The sequence below is a fragment of the Amaranthus tricolor genome, chromosome 5 (assembly GCF_026212465.1).
Source record: "Amaranthus tricolor cultivar Red isolate AtriRed21 chromosome 5, ASM2621246v1, whole genome shotgun sequence".
NCBI lineage: Eukaryota > Viridiplantae > Streptophyta > Magnoliopsida > Caryophyllales > Amaranthaceae > Amaranthus > Amaranthus tricolor.
In genome coordinates this window covers 27,516,422-27,533,089 of record NC_080051.1, presented here as the reverse complement: position 1 = coordinate 27,533,089, position 16,668 = coordinate 27,516,422, and the positions used below count along the sequence as shown (strand labels likewise).

Genomic DNA, 16,668 nt, shown 5'->3' with positions numbered 1-16,668 from the left:
ATCAAAGAGAAAGTCTCTCAAAAATTAGCTGTATTCAAATACCATTAAGTCATATAAAAGAAAAATGAAAATTGAACCAACAACTTAGCCAATACGAAGACAAAATGACTAAGTACTTTGAAGTTGAAGAAGAAGATGAAAGGCAAGATTATAATGCAATCAAATGGAGTTGGGCTTATTTAAGTAATAACTAATAAGTATTACCTTCTATTCAACCTAATTGTCTTATTTTTTTTTTGGCAGTATTCACTTATCACTCTTAATTTATATATTACTCTTAATCTATAAGTTAAAATATAGTCATATGGGATCTTGTTTGATTCGTCTTAATACAAGGATTATTAATATCAACTTTTTATAATTTTTAATTAAGAATAATTTGAGATATTAAGGGTTAAAATATTGTCTCGATAAGTGTAAAAACCAAATAAAACAAAGTTAAAATATAATCATATGGGATCTTGTTTGATTCGTCTTAATACAAGGATTATTAATATCAACTTTTTATAATTTTTAATTAAGAATAATTTTAGATGTTAAAGGTTAAAATATTATCTCGATAAGTGTAAAAAGCCAAATAGAACAATTGGGCAGAATAGGAGGAAGTATAATAATAATTAATAAGTATGATTAAGGGAAGGTGAATAGTTAATGATGTTTAAATGAAGCTGGGTTTTAAAGCTAAATGAATGTATTGTTAAGTAATCAATAATTTTCATAGCAAGACAGGAAAAAGGAGGGCCCACAACCAATTCTTAAGTTAAAATTGTGGGAAAAATCATTACGCTGGGATTTGGTGTAGTATTTTGCAAGACAGAAATACTCTTTGAATCATTAATTCAAGTATTCTCATTCTACAAAAAAAGCTGTTCACTTCATGACTTTATTGTTTATGTTTCGCAAGCATAATTTTGGTTTTTGGTAATGCCAACCAAACTATCCGTTACGTTGACCTCGTATATGTAGTTGTACGAAATAAGAATATTTTATTCATATTTGATTTTTATTTAATTTGTAATTTATTTCATAATTATTTGGTGACCCATAGCTACCTAGATTAGCTTTCCTAATTTTGTATAAATAAAAGCTTGTACCCTCTCTCACAAATAACATAAACTAAGTACTTAAAACCCAAATACTAATCTCTACTTTATTATTTCCGCATTATTAATTTTTTCAGTAGTAATGTTTGTTATATTTCGGTCATAGGCACTATTTATTATTCAAACTTATTTTATATATATGCTGCTAATGTGTAAGTAAAAATATAGTCAAGTGGGATCTTGTTTGAATTGTCTAATCGCATAATTTCATAATATTAACTTTTTATAATTTTTAGATGTGTAATACTTAATTTGCGTAAAAAGTCAAATATAACAAATATAATAAAATAAGAAAGCGTCATTCTATCTTCTTTCTACACTCAGTGATTTAATGCATTTCATCATCATATTCAGCTTATTTCACTCACAATCACAATTATATACTTAAAGTATTAACTAACTATTTTTCGTGATAATAGAATATTGTGTATTCTATTTTAATTATATGCATCTAGTTAAGGAGTCGATTTAAAAAATATTAGATTGTTCAAATTTTCAAGCAATAATATAATAGTTAAAAAAAATAATTATATTTACAACCCGTAGAGATGTACATAAAAATTAACAAATTTTCTTTATAATCAATAATTTTAGCTTTTTAAGAGAATTTAATTTAAAATTTGAAAAACAATTAATATTTTGTATAATTGTTTTAACTTTCTAAGAAAAATTAAATATTAAACTAATAAATTGTAATAAAATCCTTATTCGCTAATGTAAAAATTAATAATAAATTATTTAAAATAAGGTTGTATATTCGCTAATGTGAAAATTAATATTAAATTAAATAAGGTTGTTAAAAAAGGCTAAAGAATTTATTATGCAATGACAATAAAACATATGAGTATGTCATATGACTCATATCACATGACATATGTCGGTTTTGCAAATAAGCGGGAAAATTTGTTGAAAAGTCGACACATGTATAAATTAAAATGTTTATTTTAGTATATTTATATGATGATTTATATCATTATTATAATACTTGGAACAGCTTTATAAATATTGTAATTCTAATTATCAAAATTGAAATACATAATAGTAATTCTTGTTGAGAAAGTCATCAATTGAGCTAGAAAATACTTCATCAAGACTTTAGTTGTTGTATACTAGTATTAATATATTATTAATGAACTATAATTTTATTAAATTTTATCAATTAGGCAACTAAATAACTGGATTTAAAAATTATTATCTACAACAAAAAATAATAAGTTGAAGAAAATTTAATACATAAACGACTAGAGCTTATGAATTCTCATTATTTCACATGATTTTCATAAAAACATTATCTTGATATATTTTGAATCAAATAGAGGATTAAAGTAGATATTTTTAATCAATTAACAAATTTATTAAGGTCAAGTTGCTCGTATTCTTAACTCTGCAATATCAATGTAAGACTAACAAGAATTCAACTTAATACATCAAGACTAAACTAATTCTACACTCAACTTTCGCAATTTGATTGAACATCAATAAAGAATTCAACTTGATGGTTCATTTATTAATTAGTTTAATGAATTATCCCATTTAATAAAAATCGATATGTTAGACATCAATTCAATCATGCATGATATGTCAATCCATTTAAGACTCCGGATTCATCAATTCTGATGGATTTGGGTGCAAATTATTTAGAATTTTTGAGTTAACGTCTGAAGTTGGGTTTGCAATAAAGAGAATTCATAGTAAACAACAAAAAACACAAATGAAATAAATTTGTGTGTATTCTAATTTTTAAAATTAAAATATATACATTGCTTGTTTCATTACAAGTTTTGCCGGTTTATATTACCCCACATTTTTTATTTTTTTATTTTATAAGTTGTAACTTTGTTCTCACCACTTAAATTTACGAGAAATTTCATATGCTAAGACTTGTAACCTTAACGTTTCAACATTTTCATGTGGTAGCCAAATCTTTTTTTAGTTCATGTAGTGACCTTGACCTTTTAATTTTTCTACGTGGTAAACAAAAATAAAGTTTTTTTTATCAACTTTATGTTATTTTTACCCAACGTAATGACATTTTCTTAAAAAAACAAACGTTGTGATCACTCTAATTGACCACATATTTTGAAATCCAGTCGAATAGGTGCATAATTTAACCAAAAACTTAATATTTTGATTACTAAATGAAAAAAGTAAAAAATTCAAGGCCACCACAAATTTTAAAAAACAAAAAAAAAAAAAATCATAATTACCATATGAAAATTCCTTAAATTTATTATCATTCCCATATATATATATATATATATATATATATATATATATATTAGAAAATATCAATATAATTTTTATGTGTCAGTTGAAGGTGGTGCGATTTGACGAAGATGGGTTAGTATACTGTAGGAGTACTATACTTGTATGTATCTAATTGCGTATCTGATTAGCATCTCTGTCAAGTTAAAATAGGATACCAGACAACCAAAAGAAAGCTGTTAGAATATGGCTTTTGGAGACGATGAGAGTGTCCAGCAACCATTGATTCAGGCTAAGGAAATCACCATTCATGGCAGAAGAAACCATCCATGGATGGTTTACCTTAGTACCTTTGTTGCTGTCTGTGGTTCTTATGAATTTGGAGCTTGTGTATGTCCCTTTCCCTGTCGCTCTTTCTTTTCCTACCGTAACGTTTTACATCGTATGCTTAAATCTCTACTAACAGTAACAGATCATCTACTTGTATTTCAGGCAGGCTATTCGTCTCCAACTCAGTCTGCCATTACTGCTGAACTTGGCCTTTCTACTGCCGAGGTTTAATTCCTCTTTTCTTATATTTTTAGGTTACCTTAATTTTTGGTTACTTTATTTAGGTCTGGAATTAAGTTGTCTGTGTATCCAATGGCGTTCTCATGATGAGGGTATTATATGCCTTCTTTCCCACCCTTCTCAAAACCCTGTTTTAGGGAGGACTCATTGGGACGATGATGATGATGATGATGAACTTAGTTGTCTGTATATATCACTGATTGGAGTACTTTCTTGGAGGTTTTTTACTTCATTCACACAAATCTTATCAATTTGTAGTTTGTTCTTGAATTTGTAACGCAATTTTAAAGTGTCAGTTTGGATTTATACAAGAACAACAGCATTCCATATCACCAAATGTCATTAAATGACTCCACATAAGCCGGAGTTGAGGATTGGATGTACACGGTCTTAGCATTATTAGTGATAACAAAGAGGTTGTTTCTGAGCAAACATCTTCCATAGCTTCGGCCAATTCAACCAAAAGCTTATATAGAGTATATAACATATATTGTAGGCTCAATGTCTGTTTAACCTTCTGGTTGATTTAGCCTCTTTAACAACTTCACATTAAATAAGAAGTGTGCATGCTTTAACGAGTCTTCTAATAGTCTATTATATTTCGAAACCAAAGAACTTATAAATTTTTGGCCTACCAAAATAAGAGTGAGAACAGATTTTTTCATGGGACTTCATTACGGATTTAAAACATTTAGTTTGGCCATTTTTGCCCAAAACTACTGATAGTTCTGACTTCAGATTCATTTAAATTACAGCTTGTTCTTGATAGGTACCTTCTTGAAGACACAATTGTCAGGAATAATTGTTTGCTTCAGTTCATACAAGGACAACCAAGTTTAATATGATGTCTTTTTTTATATACGATGTCTTATGTTAGCTTATTTTGGTTAATGGCTCATGAATTCGACCTCATATATTAAGGGAAAGGCTTACATTGTTATCATTGTAAAAGAGGCAATGTTCTATATGGCTTATTTTAGCAAAATCAATTCGAATAAGTTTACATAAGTGTATAAGAGCCAACAAGTTTATGCAAGTGTATTCGATCAAATATAGCTGAAGCCACACGTTATACCTTAGAGCTGTATTGCTTCGTATAGGCTGATGATTATTAATATTTGACACTTAGCTGTGTTAGAACTTAGAGTATCCAATTTACATGTTTGCTTTCACTCTCCATTTTTTATGAAAAATTTTATTGTCATGTAGTTCTCACTATTTGGTTCTATCCTGACTTTTGGGGCAATGATTGGAGCTATCACAAGTGGACCTATTGCAGATCTCGTTGGAAGGAAATGGGTATGACGTAAAATTTACGTGGGAATTGAACTATTGAGCTTTTGTGAATTGTGAAAATGTTTGCAGGCGATGCGAGTGTATTCTGCATTCTGTGTGGCAGGATGGTTGGCCATATATTTTGCCAAGGTCAATCTAAATTTTTTTTCATCTCTTTAATATAAGTTTTGGAGAAAAATTAACCAAAATTTTCTGTTTTACATATCAGGGTTCGGTAGCATTAGATGCAGGAAGACTCGCAGGGGGATATGGAATGGGTGCTTTCTCCTATGTGGTATGTATGTTTTGAGTTAGTTTTTAGATATATGACATTTCTCATTCTAGAGAAAACTTCATTCAACAAATCAAGGTTTTGTAATAAACAACATGAAATGTTTCAACGGACACGATTCATGGGAGATTCAATAGGTACCTGTTTACATTGCGGAGATAGCACCTTTTAGTCTTCGAGGAGCACTCACAACGTTAAACCAGGTAGAGATGCTCCTTGCATAACTAAACAGAGCAATCTTCTCTGTTTATGAGTATTCAATATCTAATTGTATGATTCATACTGATTCATCGTGTGCATCTGTTTACACTCTTATCTCCTTTTCACAGCTCATGATTTGCACTGGAGTCTCAGTGTCATTTATTATAGGCATAGTATTACCGTGGAGGGCTTTAGCACTAACAGGTAACAATTTCAAGGGAGTATAGAAAGCTTAGGACTAAGTGTGCATGACTATGTTATCTCCTCATGTCTCAAATTAGGTGCTCAATTTGATTTTAAGAGTGACGTAATATTGTTTTAGATCATTGTAATATAATTCGCTTGCTAATTTGCATTCGCGATTCCCTCAAATAGCTTAAAACCGACCATAATTTACTCTTTTCCATTTGTGATTCGCGGGGAGATTACGAATCACTCGCAAATCATGTGACACTGTTTTAGGTACTGCTATTTGGTGAAAGAGACTTACCGGGAAATATATTGCAGGACTTATACCATGTGCTGTCCTGCTTTTGGGTTTAGTGTTCATTCCAGAATCTCCACGATGGTTGGTAAGAATGCAAAAGCAAACAAATGTTTATCTATACAATACGTGGAACAAATCTATCTATCTTAAGTAAATACAGGCAAAAAGAGGAGCTCACAAAGAGTTTGAAGCTGCACTTCAGAAACTCCGTGGCAAGGATGCAGATATTACGCTTGAGGCTGCTGAGATCCAGGTGTGAGTTGCCAGATTATCCACCTATATATATATATATATATATATATATATATATATATATATCCAATGATAAGAATGCTTACATTTAACTCATAAACTCAAATTTTCACATTCTATTTTTTCGATGCACAGAATTACATACAAGAACTTGAACAGCTCCCAAAAGCTAATATGTTTGATTTATTTCAAAAGAGGTATCTACATTCTGTCACGGTAAGTTCCCATCTATCCAATAAATTATGTGCTCATACCCCGTAGTTTAATTCAATGTGTGATTCCGTGAGATTTTAAACTATGTACTCGTTATGTGCTCATGCCTCATAGTTTAATTCAATGTCTGATACCAGATAGGAGTTGGATTGATGGTTTTCCAACAGTTTGGAGGAATTAATGGTATCTGCTTCTATGTCAGCAACATTTTTGAGATGGCTGGTAAAGAATCTTTCGTTTAAATTTTGCTTGTAAGAGCCAGATATGACCACCCAATACGAAATTCTTCCCATACGTACCTGACATTTATTTACATATGCACAGGATTCTCCCCAAGCGTTGGTACTGTAATATATGCATTACTTCAGGTTCAAAAAACCCGTCATTGGATCACATCAGCGATGTTCTTTGTGTCGACTACATGTTTCAATTTTTAAGAAAATATTGTTCTTGCAGGTTGTGATTACAGGTATCGGAGCTACTTTAATTGACAAAGCAGGAAGAAAACCACTGCTTTTGGTAAATACTAGCTATTTCGTGCGTTTAAGAAACCTTCATCCCCATAATTCAACGTGAACTTATTCTTTTTGCTACAGTTTTCTGCAGTTGGGTTAGTAATTGGTTGCATATTGGCTGCTATTGCTTTTTACCTCAGGGTAACTTTTTGAACATACTTTTGATGATCACTTTTAAGTGTTTGGCAAATGACTTGATAGCTGACCGGCTAATTGAGCTGATTTTGAGCACGCTGGTGTTGTAAATTAGTTGTTCACAACTGGTTGTTTCAGCCAATTAATTTACTAACCACTAGCGTTAGATGGTTTGGCCACTCAACCATTTACTTGTACCTAAATAGACTAAAATTGTACAACAAGCTATTTTGCCAAACACCCTTAACTTGCAGAGATATAGAATGGGTAAAACTTTCAGTTTTTTATAAACCAGGCTCATGACACATCGGAGAAAGCAGCAGCAATACTTGCGGTCACTGGCATACTGGTACCGCGCTCATTCATTCATTAGATTTGACATTTTTTAGAATAATGATTCCAAATTATGTGAGATGCATAGGGGTCAAAGATGTAACCAAATTGGTTTTATCTCGAATCAGGTGTACATATCCGCCTTTTCAGTAGGAATGGGAGCAGTTCCATGGGTTGTAATGTCAGAGGTGATAACATATTTTTTCCAATCTTAAGATTGATGGATACAATATAGATAGTATATTACTGTCTGATGTTTTATTTTTCTAGCAGATATTCCCCATAAACGTGAAAGGAGTTGCTGGAAGCTTGGCTACCCTGGTTAACTGGTTCGGTGCCTGGTTGATTTCTTACACATTCAATTTTCTAATGGAATGGAATTCATGTGGTATATGCTTAAGCCTAATCTTAATGATACTGCTTGAATTACATAATTTCTTGTACATGGAGTAGGCAGCGAAATCCTTGATTGGGTATATATCCTAGAGCTCCAACCTTCAACTATCAGCTTACACTTTTGGTTGAGATGATTTCTTGACAAGAAATCAAAAGTGACAAGAAATCAAAAGTCAATGTGACAAAAAGTTATGAGTTTAAATCTTGCATACATACTTCTAGCCCAACCAACTCTCATATAAAGGGACATGATATAGTATATAACATATCACGAGACTACAACCATCAATGTAAACTTATAGATAAGATGGATCCTTGATATCCGATCGTTCAGCCCATTGAGTTTGCAATTTTTTTTTTGTTTGATATGGAGATAGGATACAACATCCCTACAAACAAGGGTCCATTAGCTGGTGAGTTCTGAACCTAAAACCCTCTATCAGTATAACTTAGGATTCTCGAGTTTGCAACATGTCATTTCCCCATATGAAACTTTTTGGGATATACGTAGCAAACTTAATGGGACACAGACAATAGAGTTTATGGCATATCTTAAGATTTAAACGCCGGACTTTTTAAGATTTATAATAGGGGATTGCAATACAAAACAAAGGTAGTGCTGGGTTTGAAAAAATGCTCTAGTGTACCATTAGAAATTTATCCACATTATGACACATTTGTACAATGTTGATCTTCCGCAGGTACCTTTATTATTTACGCGTTAATCAACGCAGCATCGATCATATTTGTCATCATGGTCGTCACCGAAACAAAGGGCCGAACACTGGAACAAATCCAAGCGGCCATTAATGCTTAAAGCTAAAGAAGAATCAAGAACACATTATTTTCTGAGACAAAATTTGTTTGTTCTTTTTAAAAAGCTTAAGTAGTCTCATTCTTCTCATATCACTGTTGGTGTGATTAATTGATTGTGGAGTATCCTTTGTTGCGTCTTTACAAATACTAGTATAGTATAATAGTATCTGATTCTTGATTTTACTGCTTTGTTAACAATAAGCTACTGTATTGATATGATGATAAATATTACTTCTGTCTTATTAAATTTATTCTATCGACATTTAGTGAACAAAACATGAAAACTGAGACTAAAATAAATATTTTTAAAACGTAAAAGAAATATGTGAATAAGATGAAAAGTTAAACTAAATATATAAAAATTAACTTTGGGACGAATTTAGTGGGATAAATTTAATATGACAAATAAAAAATAAATTTTGTGGAACATGAAAAATGGTGACAATACGTTATTTTTTGATAAATGCTTCCACCAAATTTTGGCTTCAAATAGTGCCATCAAGCATCAACAAACGTATCATAACAAAGTGACAATAACCTAACAAAAGGATTCCAAATAGCATTTGTTTCATAATCATCTTTTATTTATTCATTTCCAATCAAATCTCATATCTACTAGTTAAGTCAGTGTTTAGTGTGAAAATAAAATGAAAAAGATATAAATCTAAAGTAAATAGCTTATGTATTTTGAACAATGTGGTAATAAATAATGAGTCAATTTAAGAAAAATAGCTTACCAACGCACACGACTAACGAGTCCTAAATTTTTCATATAAAAAGACACTGGAGAAGAGTCACATATAGCCTATTTGTTTACAAAATAGACCGAGGACAAAGGGAAAACTTGGTCAGAATCCAACTCAAACCCGTGATACTTGCTTTTTAATGAAGAGTTTGAGATAAAACCGATTCTCATGTATGGACTATTTATTAATAACTTCTTCATCATTGTGCCATGGCATGCAAGCAAAATATTATTCATCCAGCTACTTTTGTGAGAGACCGTCTCTTAAAAGAGACGACTTCAAAACAAGAAGTTTACATTTTTATTTTCTCTTTGATTTGTATTAATTAGACTATTTAGCCCATATATTTAATGCATCTTTTGGAGAGACGGTCTCTCACAACAATTTTTGTGTTCATGCTTTGCTTTATCTAACTAGAATGAACGTTAATTATTTTAAGAATTTATTTATATTTTCAACAACAGATAGTCTCTTCAGAGACCTATTTCAAGCCCAATCCATTAAAGATTAATACTTACTTACCGTATTTTTAATACTTACTTATATTATCCTTAGTACCTACTTACCGTATTTTTAATGCCTACTTTCATTTTCTTAAATGTCTATTTACATAATTTTTAATGCCTACTTACAATATTTTAAAAAATATATAATTAGCCGATCTAATTAGAGATGGTCTCTCAAAGAAACCGTCTCTCACAAAAATTTATGTTTCAACAGGGACTTTCTTATTTCTTAAAGTTAAAAAATGGTAAACTAAAATAGTAACAAGCTGACAGTATAACACGTGTCTAAAAAAATATATATATATATATTTTTTTTCAGAAAATATAAAAGAAAGGATCTCTTCGTAGAGAATAAGAATATGGAGTATCTATTTACCATAGATTCTACAATAAGCTAGATGAAGAACAAACAATGATCAAACCTTTTTACCTTGCATAGGGATCCATTGAACACTTGATAAGATATGCATATTGCACTAATTAAAACAACAAAAAAATTAAAAGCATCCTAAAAAGTTCAGCTTGTCTTGTATGAGACGTGCCATATAATTAACCCATTTTTTAATTGATTATTTTAATATTATAAATAATCACTTTAACACGCTTAATGTACATGAGCCAACCTAATAGAGATGGTCTCGAGACCGCCTCATTTAAGAAGTTGGGTTGTAACTTTGCTTCTAACAACAAAATATATAGTTCCTTCATTATTCCATACAAAAGGGTGGGAAATATTTCATCCATTTTCCTGACAAATTCACATTATAAGATAGTTTTTTGTTTAAAAAGTCGTTATAAAATTTAGTTAAGCAAAATTTTACTACATCTTCAGTTTGATCTTTGTGTAACTTCAAGGTGAAAACAAAGAGAAGCATAAAAATGTCTGCTAGAGAAGATGAGGGGACAGATGTCAACATAGAAGAAGGCGAGATCGAGGGCAAAGTAACCATCTTCAATGGTAACAACAAAGGATATCCATGGATGGTTTACATTAGTACTTGTGTTGCTGTGTGTGGTTCATATCAGTTTGGAGCTTGTGTATGTCCCTCATCCTTCTTTGATTCAATACATGTACAAAGAGATAATCTTACACCAGAGTTTGCCTAGACCACAACCTGAGTCATTTGGTTCAACACACATGTATAGATAATTCATCCCTACATATATATGTAATCAAACAACAATAACGACAAAGTCTTGATTCCAAAAATATGGGGTCAACTACATGACCCTATAGATCAGTTCTATTAGTCGTCCAAACGAATTCTTCTTCTTTATTCATTTCGATTAACACCATGTATACGTAATCATACTAAAAAAATGTTTCAGGCAGGATACTCATCGCCTACTCAATCTTCCATAACTTCAGAACTTCATCTATCTACTGCTCAGGTGAGTTCACCAATGCACAAGAAAAGTATTGTGCAGGTTCACAAGTTTATTCAACTGTTTTATATATGCTCTTAACTGTTTTATTAATTTTCTGATTTATGTTTGAAATGGAATATAATGCAGTTCTCACTTTTTGGGTCTATACTGACATTTGGTGCGATGTTTGGTGCTATAACTAGTGGACCTTTAGCTGATTCGCTTGGTCGAAAATGGGTATATATCAGGTTCATTTTGTTTGGATTCAGGGGTAGGCTAGAAATCTCTATAGGCGGGGAGAAAGAAAATTAATCTTTCCCATCAGTGGTGAAAATCAAACTCCTATTACAATGATGAAAGAAAAGCCCTCACCTGCTAGGCTAACCCATGACTCTCTCCTTCAAATATATAAAATGGGTATGAGTCATTTGATTTTGTACTCTTAGTTTTATAAAATGCTGTGTTTTTGTAGGCCATGAGAGTTTATGTTGGTTGCTGCATAGCAGGGTGGTTAACTATCTATTTTTCCAAGGTTGTGTTTCAGATTATCTATTTCAATAATTCTCTCATATTCACATGAAGAAAAAAGAAAACAATGGTTAAAAATCAAGTTCTATGACAACAATGGTTAAAAATTGAGCGAGCCTATGCTTAAAGTCTTCACATAATTTTTCAAATTAAAAGATAAAGAGATGCAATTTTAATAGTCAAGTTGCATATTTGACAAATTTACAGGTACCTGTTTACATTGCTGAAATAGCACCTGTGAACATTCGAGGAGCACTTACAACATTAAATCAGGTAAAACTTTTGAGCATATACACTTTGATTAACAGAACTGAATCATACATACAAAAAAAATATCAATGATCTTAGGAATATAGCTAAACCTTTTGCATACACAAGTTCAGTGGAGATTAACATTTGCACCTAATTGTTCTTATATCTTCTACAGGTCATGATCTCTACTGGAATTGCAGTTGCATTTCTCATAGGCTTAGTTATATCATGGAGAGCATTAGCATTAGCAGGTAAGGCTTTAAAAATACATAAAAACTAATAACATTTGTTTAGAGAAGGCCTATATGGACTAGCTGTACTCATCAAAAACTTAAGCGGATGGTTGTAGCCTCAAGATATGTTATATAACTTATCACTTCCACTGACACAAGAGCCCTTTGGGCCAGAGGCGTAGATGAAATTCGAATCCGTTACCTTCCGTCACCTTGACTTTGGTTACCATGTCAAGAAACCAACTCAACCTAAAGCTTAAGTTGATGCTTGTAGCCCACTAGCCCGAAGATATGTTATGTTTAATAGTTCTTTGGTTTCGGATTAAAATGGACTATAGTTACATGACTCATTAAATCAAGTACACTTCTTATTTATGTGAAGTTGCACATAATGTATGCTACCAGGGTCAATCGGAAACCACCTCTTAGTGTTATCACTAACAAGGATAAGGTTGCGTAAATTCGACCCTTGAAACCCCACCATAAGTGGGAGCCACTTCATAGCATTGGGGTAATAGAAAGTTGTTGTTGTATCACTAACCTACTCTGATTTTGAAGAACTATTTCCTTGTGCAATTATGCTGTTGGGCTTATTTTTCATTCCAGAGTCTCCAAGATGGTTGGTAAGTACACATCATTTGATGGGTTTTCACATTATATTACTAGAACATGCAGTGAGAACAAAATTGCTTCTTAGTACTTACTGTGGTTGTTATAGGCAAAAAGAGAACATCAGGAGGAGTTCAAAGCTGCACTTCAGAAACTCCGGGGTTGTGATGCAGATGTAACCCTTGAGGCGGCTGCAATACAAGTACACAACATCCAAAAAAACACATTTCGAAAACATTAGGTCGGGGCGGATTGTTTAAAGTATTCTAATTACTGATTAACTTCCATTGAACAGAGTTGCATAGAGGAGCTCAAACAGCAACCCAACGCTAGCATCTTTGACTTGTTCCAGAAAAAATATGTGCATTGTGTTACTGTAAGACTTCCTTATCCTTAAGCTAATATGTTTTTCATATCAACCTTTTGATGTCATGCAAGCTAGAGTTTACTATGATTGTATATGTGAGTTATTCCGCATTGAAAAATTATGGAGGGACTAATGAACTACTCCAACTATGCAAATTTTTGGCTTAAGATGAAGTACCATTTGGACTTGTATGCGTTCAGGCTCATCGATCTCCTCCAGAGTAAATCTGTGTTCAGCTATGCAAATTTAACTCAAGGTTTTCATGATGTCTACAAACACAAATGATGACAAATACTGATACACATATTCAATGTTCCTTAAATGAGTTTTGATTTACTTGCTAATTTGAGTTTTTTAGATTGGAGTTGGGTTGATGGTACTTCAACAAATTGGAGGAATCAATGGGATATGTTTCTATGCAAGCAACATTTTTGAGACAGCAGGTAAAATCCCTTGTTCAAATTTACATAACTCGTTATTCTAATTTTTTATCTTCACAACATTCTCCAAAATTTGTAAGAAGATTACTTAAGAACCAATTCTTTTTTTTGCAGGATTTTCCCCAAAGATTGGAACAATTGTATACGCGCTGATTCAGGTTAGAAGAATATATTTGACCCTTTAATTCCAATACCATAAAAATATTGTTGCATGTGCCACTTCTCTCAAAACTCGCAGGTACAAGTTCCATCTGTCGGAGCTACCTTGATTGATAAAACAGGAAGAAAGCCGCTGCTATTGGTAAGGCTTTGCACAAATAACTATTACAATATAGGTAGTTGTTTTACATTGCACAATATATTTCTAAGGTTAAACTTATCATTCATTGTATGTAGGTTTCAGCAATAGGATCTGCTTTAGGTTGCATGCTAACAGCTATTGCTTTCTATCTCAAGGTGATTAACGGATGTTTTTTTCTTAATAGCTTTATAACATATTAATGAACTTGTAATCAGCCAAACGCAGTGGTGAAGCCACACCACGGCCTACTTTCATACTCTATTCATGAGGCCTTATTTCTTAGTTCGGCCTCTGCAGATTTTTCGATAGTTGCTAGAATTGCTTCACATATTTCCCACCCCCAAAAAAATTTCATTCTATGGCATCACCCCTGATCCAATGACATTGTTCTTTCTCAACTAGGTGCACCATGGACACACAAAAGCAGGGATACTTGCAGCTACTGGTATACTGGTAAAGCTTCTTCTAGTTTTTGTTTTTGATAGTAATAGAGTAGTTATCAAGAATAATTGTACAAATTAGGCTTCTTTTATCTTTATGTATACGTATATAGTTTGTATTTGTGGAAGATTTTTCCGATAAATTTAAAAGGAGTGGCGGGAAGTCTTGCAACACTCGTAAATTGGTTTGGCGCTTGGGCTGTCTCTTACACATTCAATTTCCTTATGGAATGGAGTTCTTATGGTATATACTAAAACTCATCATTGGATAATCCAGTATTCAATTATTCTGAGCAACTCAAAAAAAGTCTGATATCATGATTTGAATAGTAAAAAATTAACAATACATAACATCTGTGAATTGTTAGGTACCTTCTTTCTCTTTGGAGTGAGTAATGCACTGGGAATCATATTTGTCATCAAGGTGGTGCCGGAAACAAATGGCAGAACTCTGGAGCAAATCCAGCTCACTATTAAAGGATAATAAAAGAGTACATGATTTTAAAATCTTGCAGGATAAATGTGACCGCCTGCAATAGAATATATACACAAAAATCAGTGATGACATTATCGTAAATGGGTGAAGCACTTACAATGAACAGCTTCAAATAGCAAAACTTTCTAGCTACATATGCCATTAAAAATCAGCATTTGAAATTCAAGGCATTTTTCCATTGATGAAGATTTCAATGTTGATATCTTTGTGTATGACAATAAGAAGTATTTCTAACTTTTTCCACAAAAGAACCTGCGCATTACATATTAGTCAAAATCATATGCAATATGGATACACAGATTGTGCATCTAAAAAATAACATAAACTCACATATTTGATGCGGAGAATGACATAACCGGTTATCACAGGAGGTTACAGAATGTTCATTCTGGAGCAAAATACTCTCCAAAGTGTGATTGCATACTTTACCTAATAATCATAGGCTTCCTGCATTATGCTTCAGTCTCTGGTAAAAATGTTGCATACTCCAGTTTCTGGTAATAATGCTTCGTACTTCCAGCTGGATAAATAAGCTAATTAAAACACCCAACAACCAACGACCATATGCCAAACACTCCCATAATACGTTAATTCCATCTTAATACATATAACAAAATTTTGCGATTCCTTTTGCGTCGCTACAGTCAATGGGTATACTTGCACATTAAAATAGCATGAAATATAGGTACTGATAAAGACCTCTCTTGTATCTTCAATCACCATTACTTTGAAATCTGGTCGGATGATGGAAAAACCCTAATTTAAAAGTAAAAGATTGAATCGTTATCTTTCCATGCTTGTATTATCATACGTGGGACCAATGTATGAGGGCTGATTAGAGAGACTACAATTAAAGTACTAATTCATGTATGTGATATTTAATAAGGTTAGCGGACCGTATTATGTTTTAATGACCTTTAAAGTATTATTTCCCTTCTAACCTGTCAATTACCCACTTTTGGCTTCTCCTACATATAATAACAACAAAGTGACAAACTATGACAAAAAGAATCTTAATAAATATAGCTTCTATAATCATCCTTTATTCTAAACTCTCATATTAGTCAATTGTGCTCTTATATCTCACATATTTTTATCTTAAGAATATATTCTCAAATTTTCCAATCAAATCCCACAAACTAAATTTAAACTTAATTTTCTTGAAGCATTCATCTTTTCTTGTATTTAATTTAGTTTAATAAATGGGCAAAATCATGTCAGATCCATAAAAAAGATAAAAGTCACTAGCTAACAATCCTAACTGAAACATGGAACTATACAAAAATTTATCACTTGTGACCTAAACTTTTAAATTGTATTAATCTAATAATACTAATTAGAGAAAAAACACTAGTTTATATCCTATAAAGAAAGACATAATTAAAAGCTGAAAGAATCCACTAATGAAAAGTTTTAAATATATCTTTTTTATTGTAGGGTAGGCTGAGAGAATGAGAAGGTTATGTCAGAATGAAACCCATTAAACCACCTAAAAAATATGGTCCATGCTCCGACTTAGATAAGACCCGATTCTCTTCTATGTACTTCAAAATTCATACTAACACATATAGGGGTCTAGATCTTGAATC

The 16,668-nt window shown here is 32.0% G+C and overlaps 2 protein-coding genes across 4 annotated transcripts; both read left to right on the top strand.

Moving 5' to 3' along the window:
• Window positions 1-3,396: 3,396 nt before the first annotated feature.
• Window positions 3,397-9,053, top strand: LOC130813285 (sugar transporter ERD6-like 7). Its single transcript, XM_057679088.1, has 18 exons — window positions 3,397-3,698; window positions 3,801-3,863; window positions 5,088-5,177; window positions 5,244-5,303; window positions 5,383-5,448; window positions 5,583-5,648; window positions 5,775-5,850; window positions 6,154-6,218; window positions 6,294-6,386; window positions 6,521-6,601; window positions 6,736-6,820; window positions 6,923-6,966; window positions 7,055-7,117; window positions 7,195-7,254; window positions 7,544-7,597; window positions 7,710-7,769; window positions 7,855-7,969; window positions 8,679-9,053. The coding sequence occupies exons 1-18, from the start codon at window positions 3,555-3,557 to the stop codon at window positions 8,792-8,794; spliced, it is 1,401 nt and encodes a 466-aa protein (XP_057535071.1). The 5' UTR covers window positions 3,397-3,554; the 3' UTR covers window positions 8,795-9,053.
• Window positions 9,054-10,948: 1,895 nt separating this feature from the next.
• On the top strand, window positions 10,949-15,089 carry LOC130813286 (sugar transporter ERD6-like 7). 3 transcript variants are annotated; one of them, XM_057679089.1, is made up of 16 exons: window positions 10,949-11,083; window positions 11,375-11,437; window positions 11,561-11,650; window positions 11,886-11,945; window positions 12,149-12,214; window positions 12,369-12,444; window positions 12,985-13,049; window positions 13,145-13,237; window positions 13,331-13,411; window positions 13,761-13,845; window positions 13,957-14,000; window positions 14,081-14,143; window positions 14,239-14,298; window positions 14,546-14,596; window positions 14,713-14,827; window positions 14,952-15,089. In XM_057679089.1, exons 1-16 carry the CDS (start codon window positions 11,027-11,029, stop codon window positions 15,065-15,067), a joined length of 1,185 nt encoding a protein of 394 aa, XP_057535072.1. In that variant the 5' UTR covers window positions 10,949-11,026; the 3' UTR covers window positions 15,068-15,089. The 3 variants fall into 3 exon arrangements, with proteins under 3 accessions (XP_057535072.1, XP_057535074.1, XP_057535073.1); XM_057679091.1 differs by having other exon boundaries at window positions 14,697-14,827; XM_057679090.1 differs by lacking the exon at window positions 11,886-11,945.
• Window positions 15,090-16,668: the final 1,579 nt, after the last annotated feature.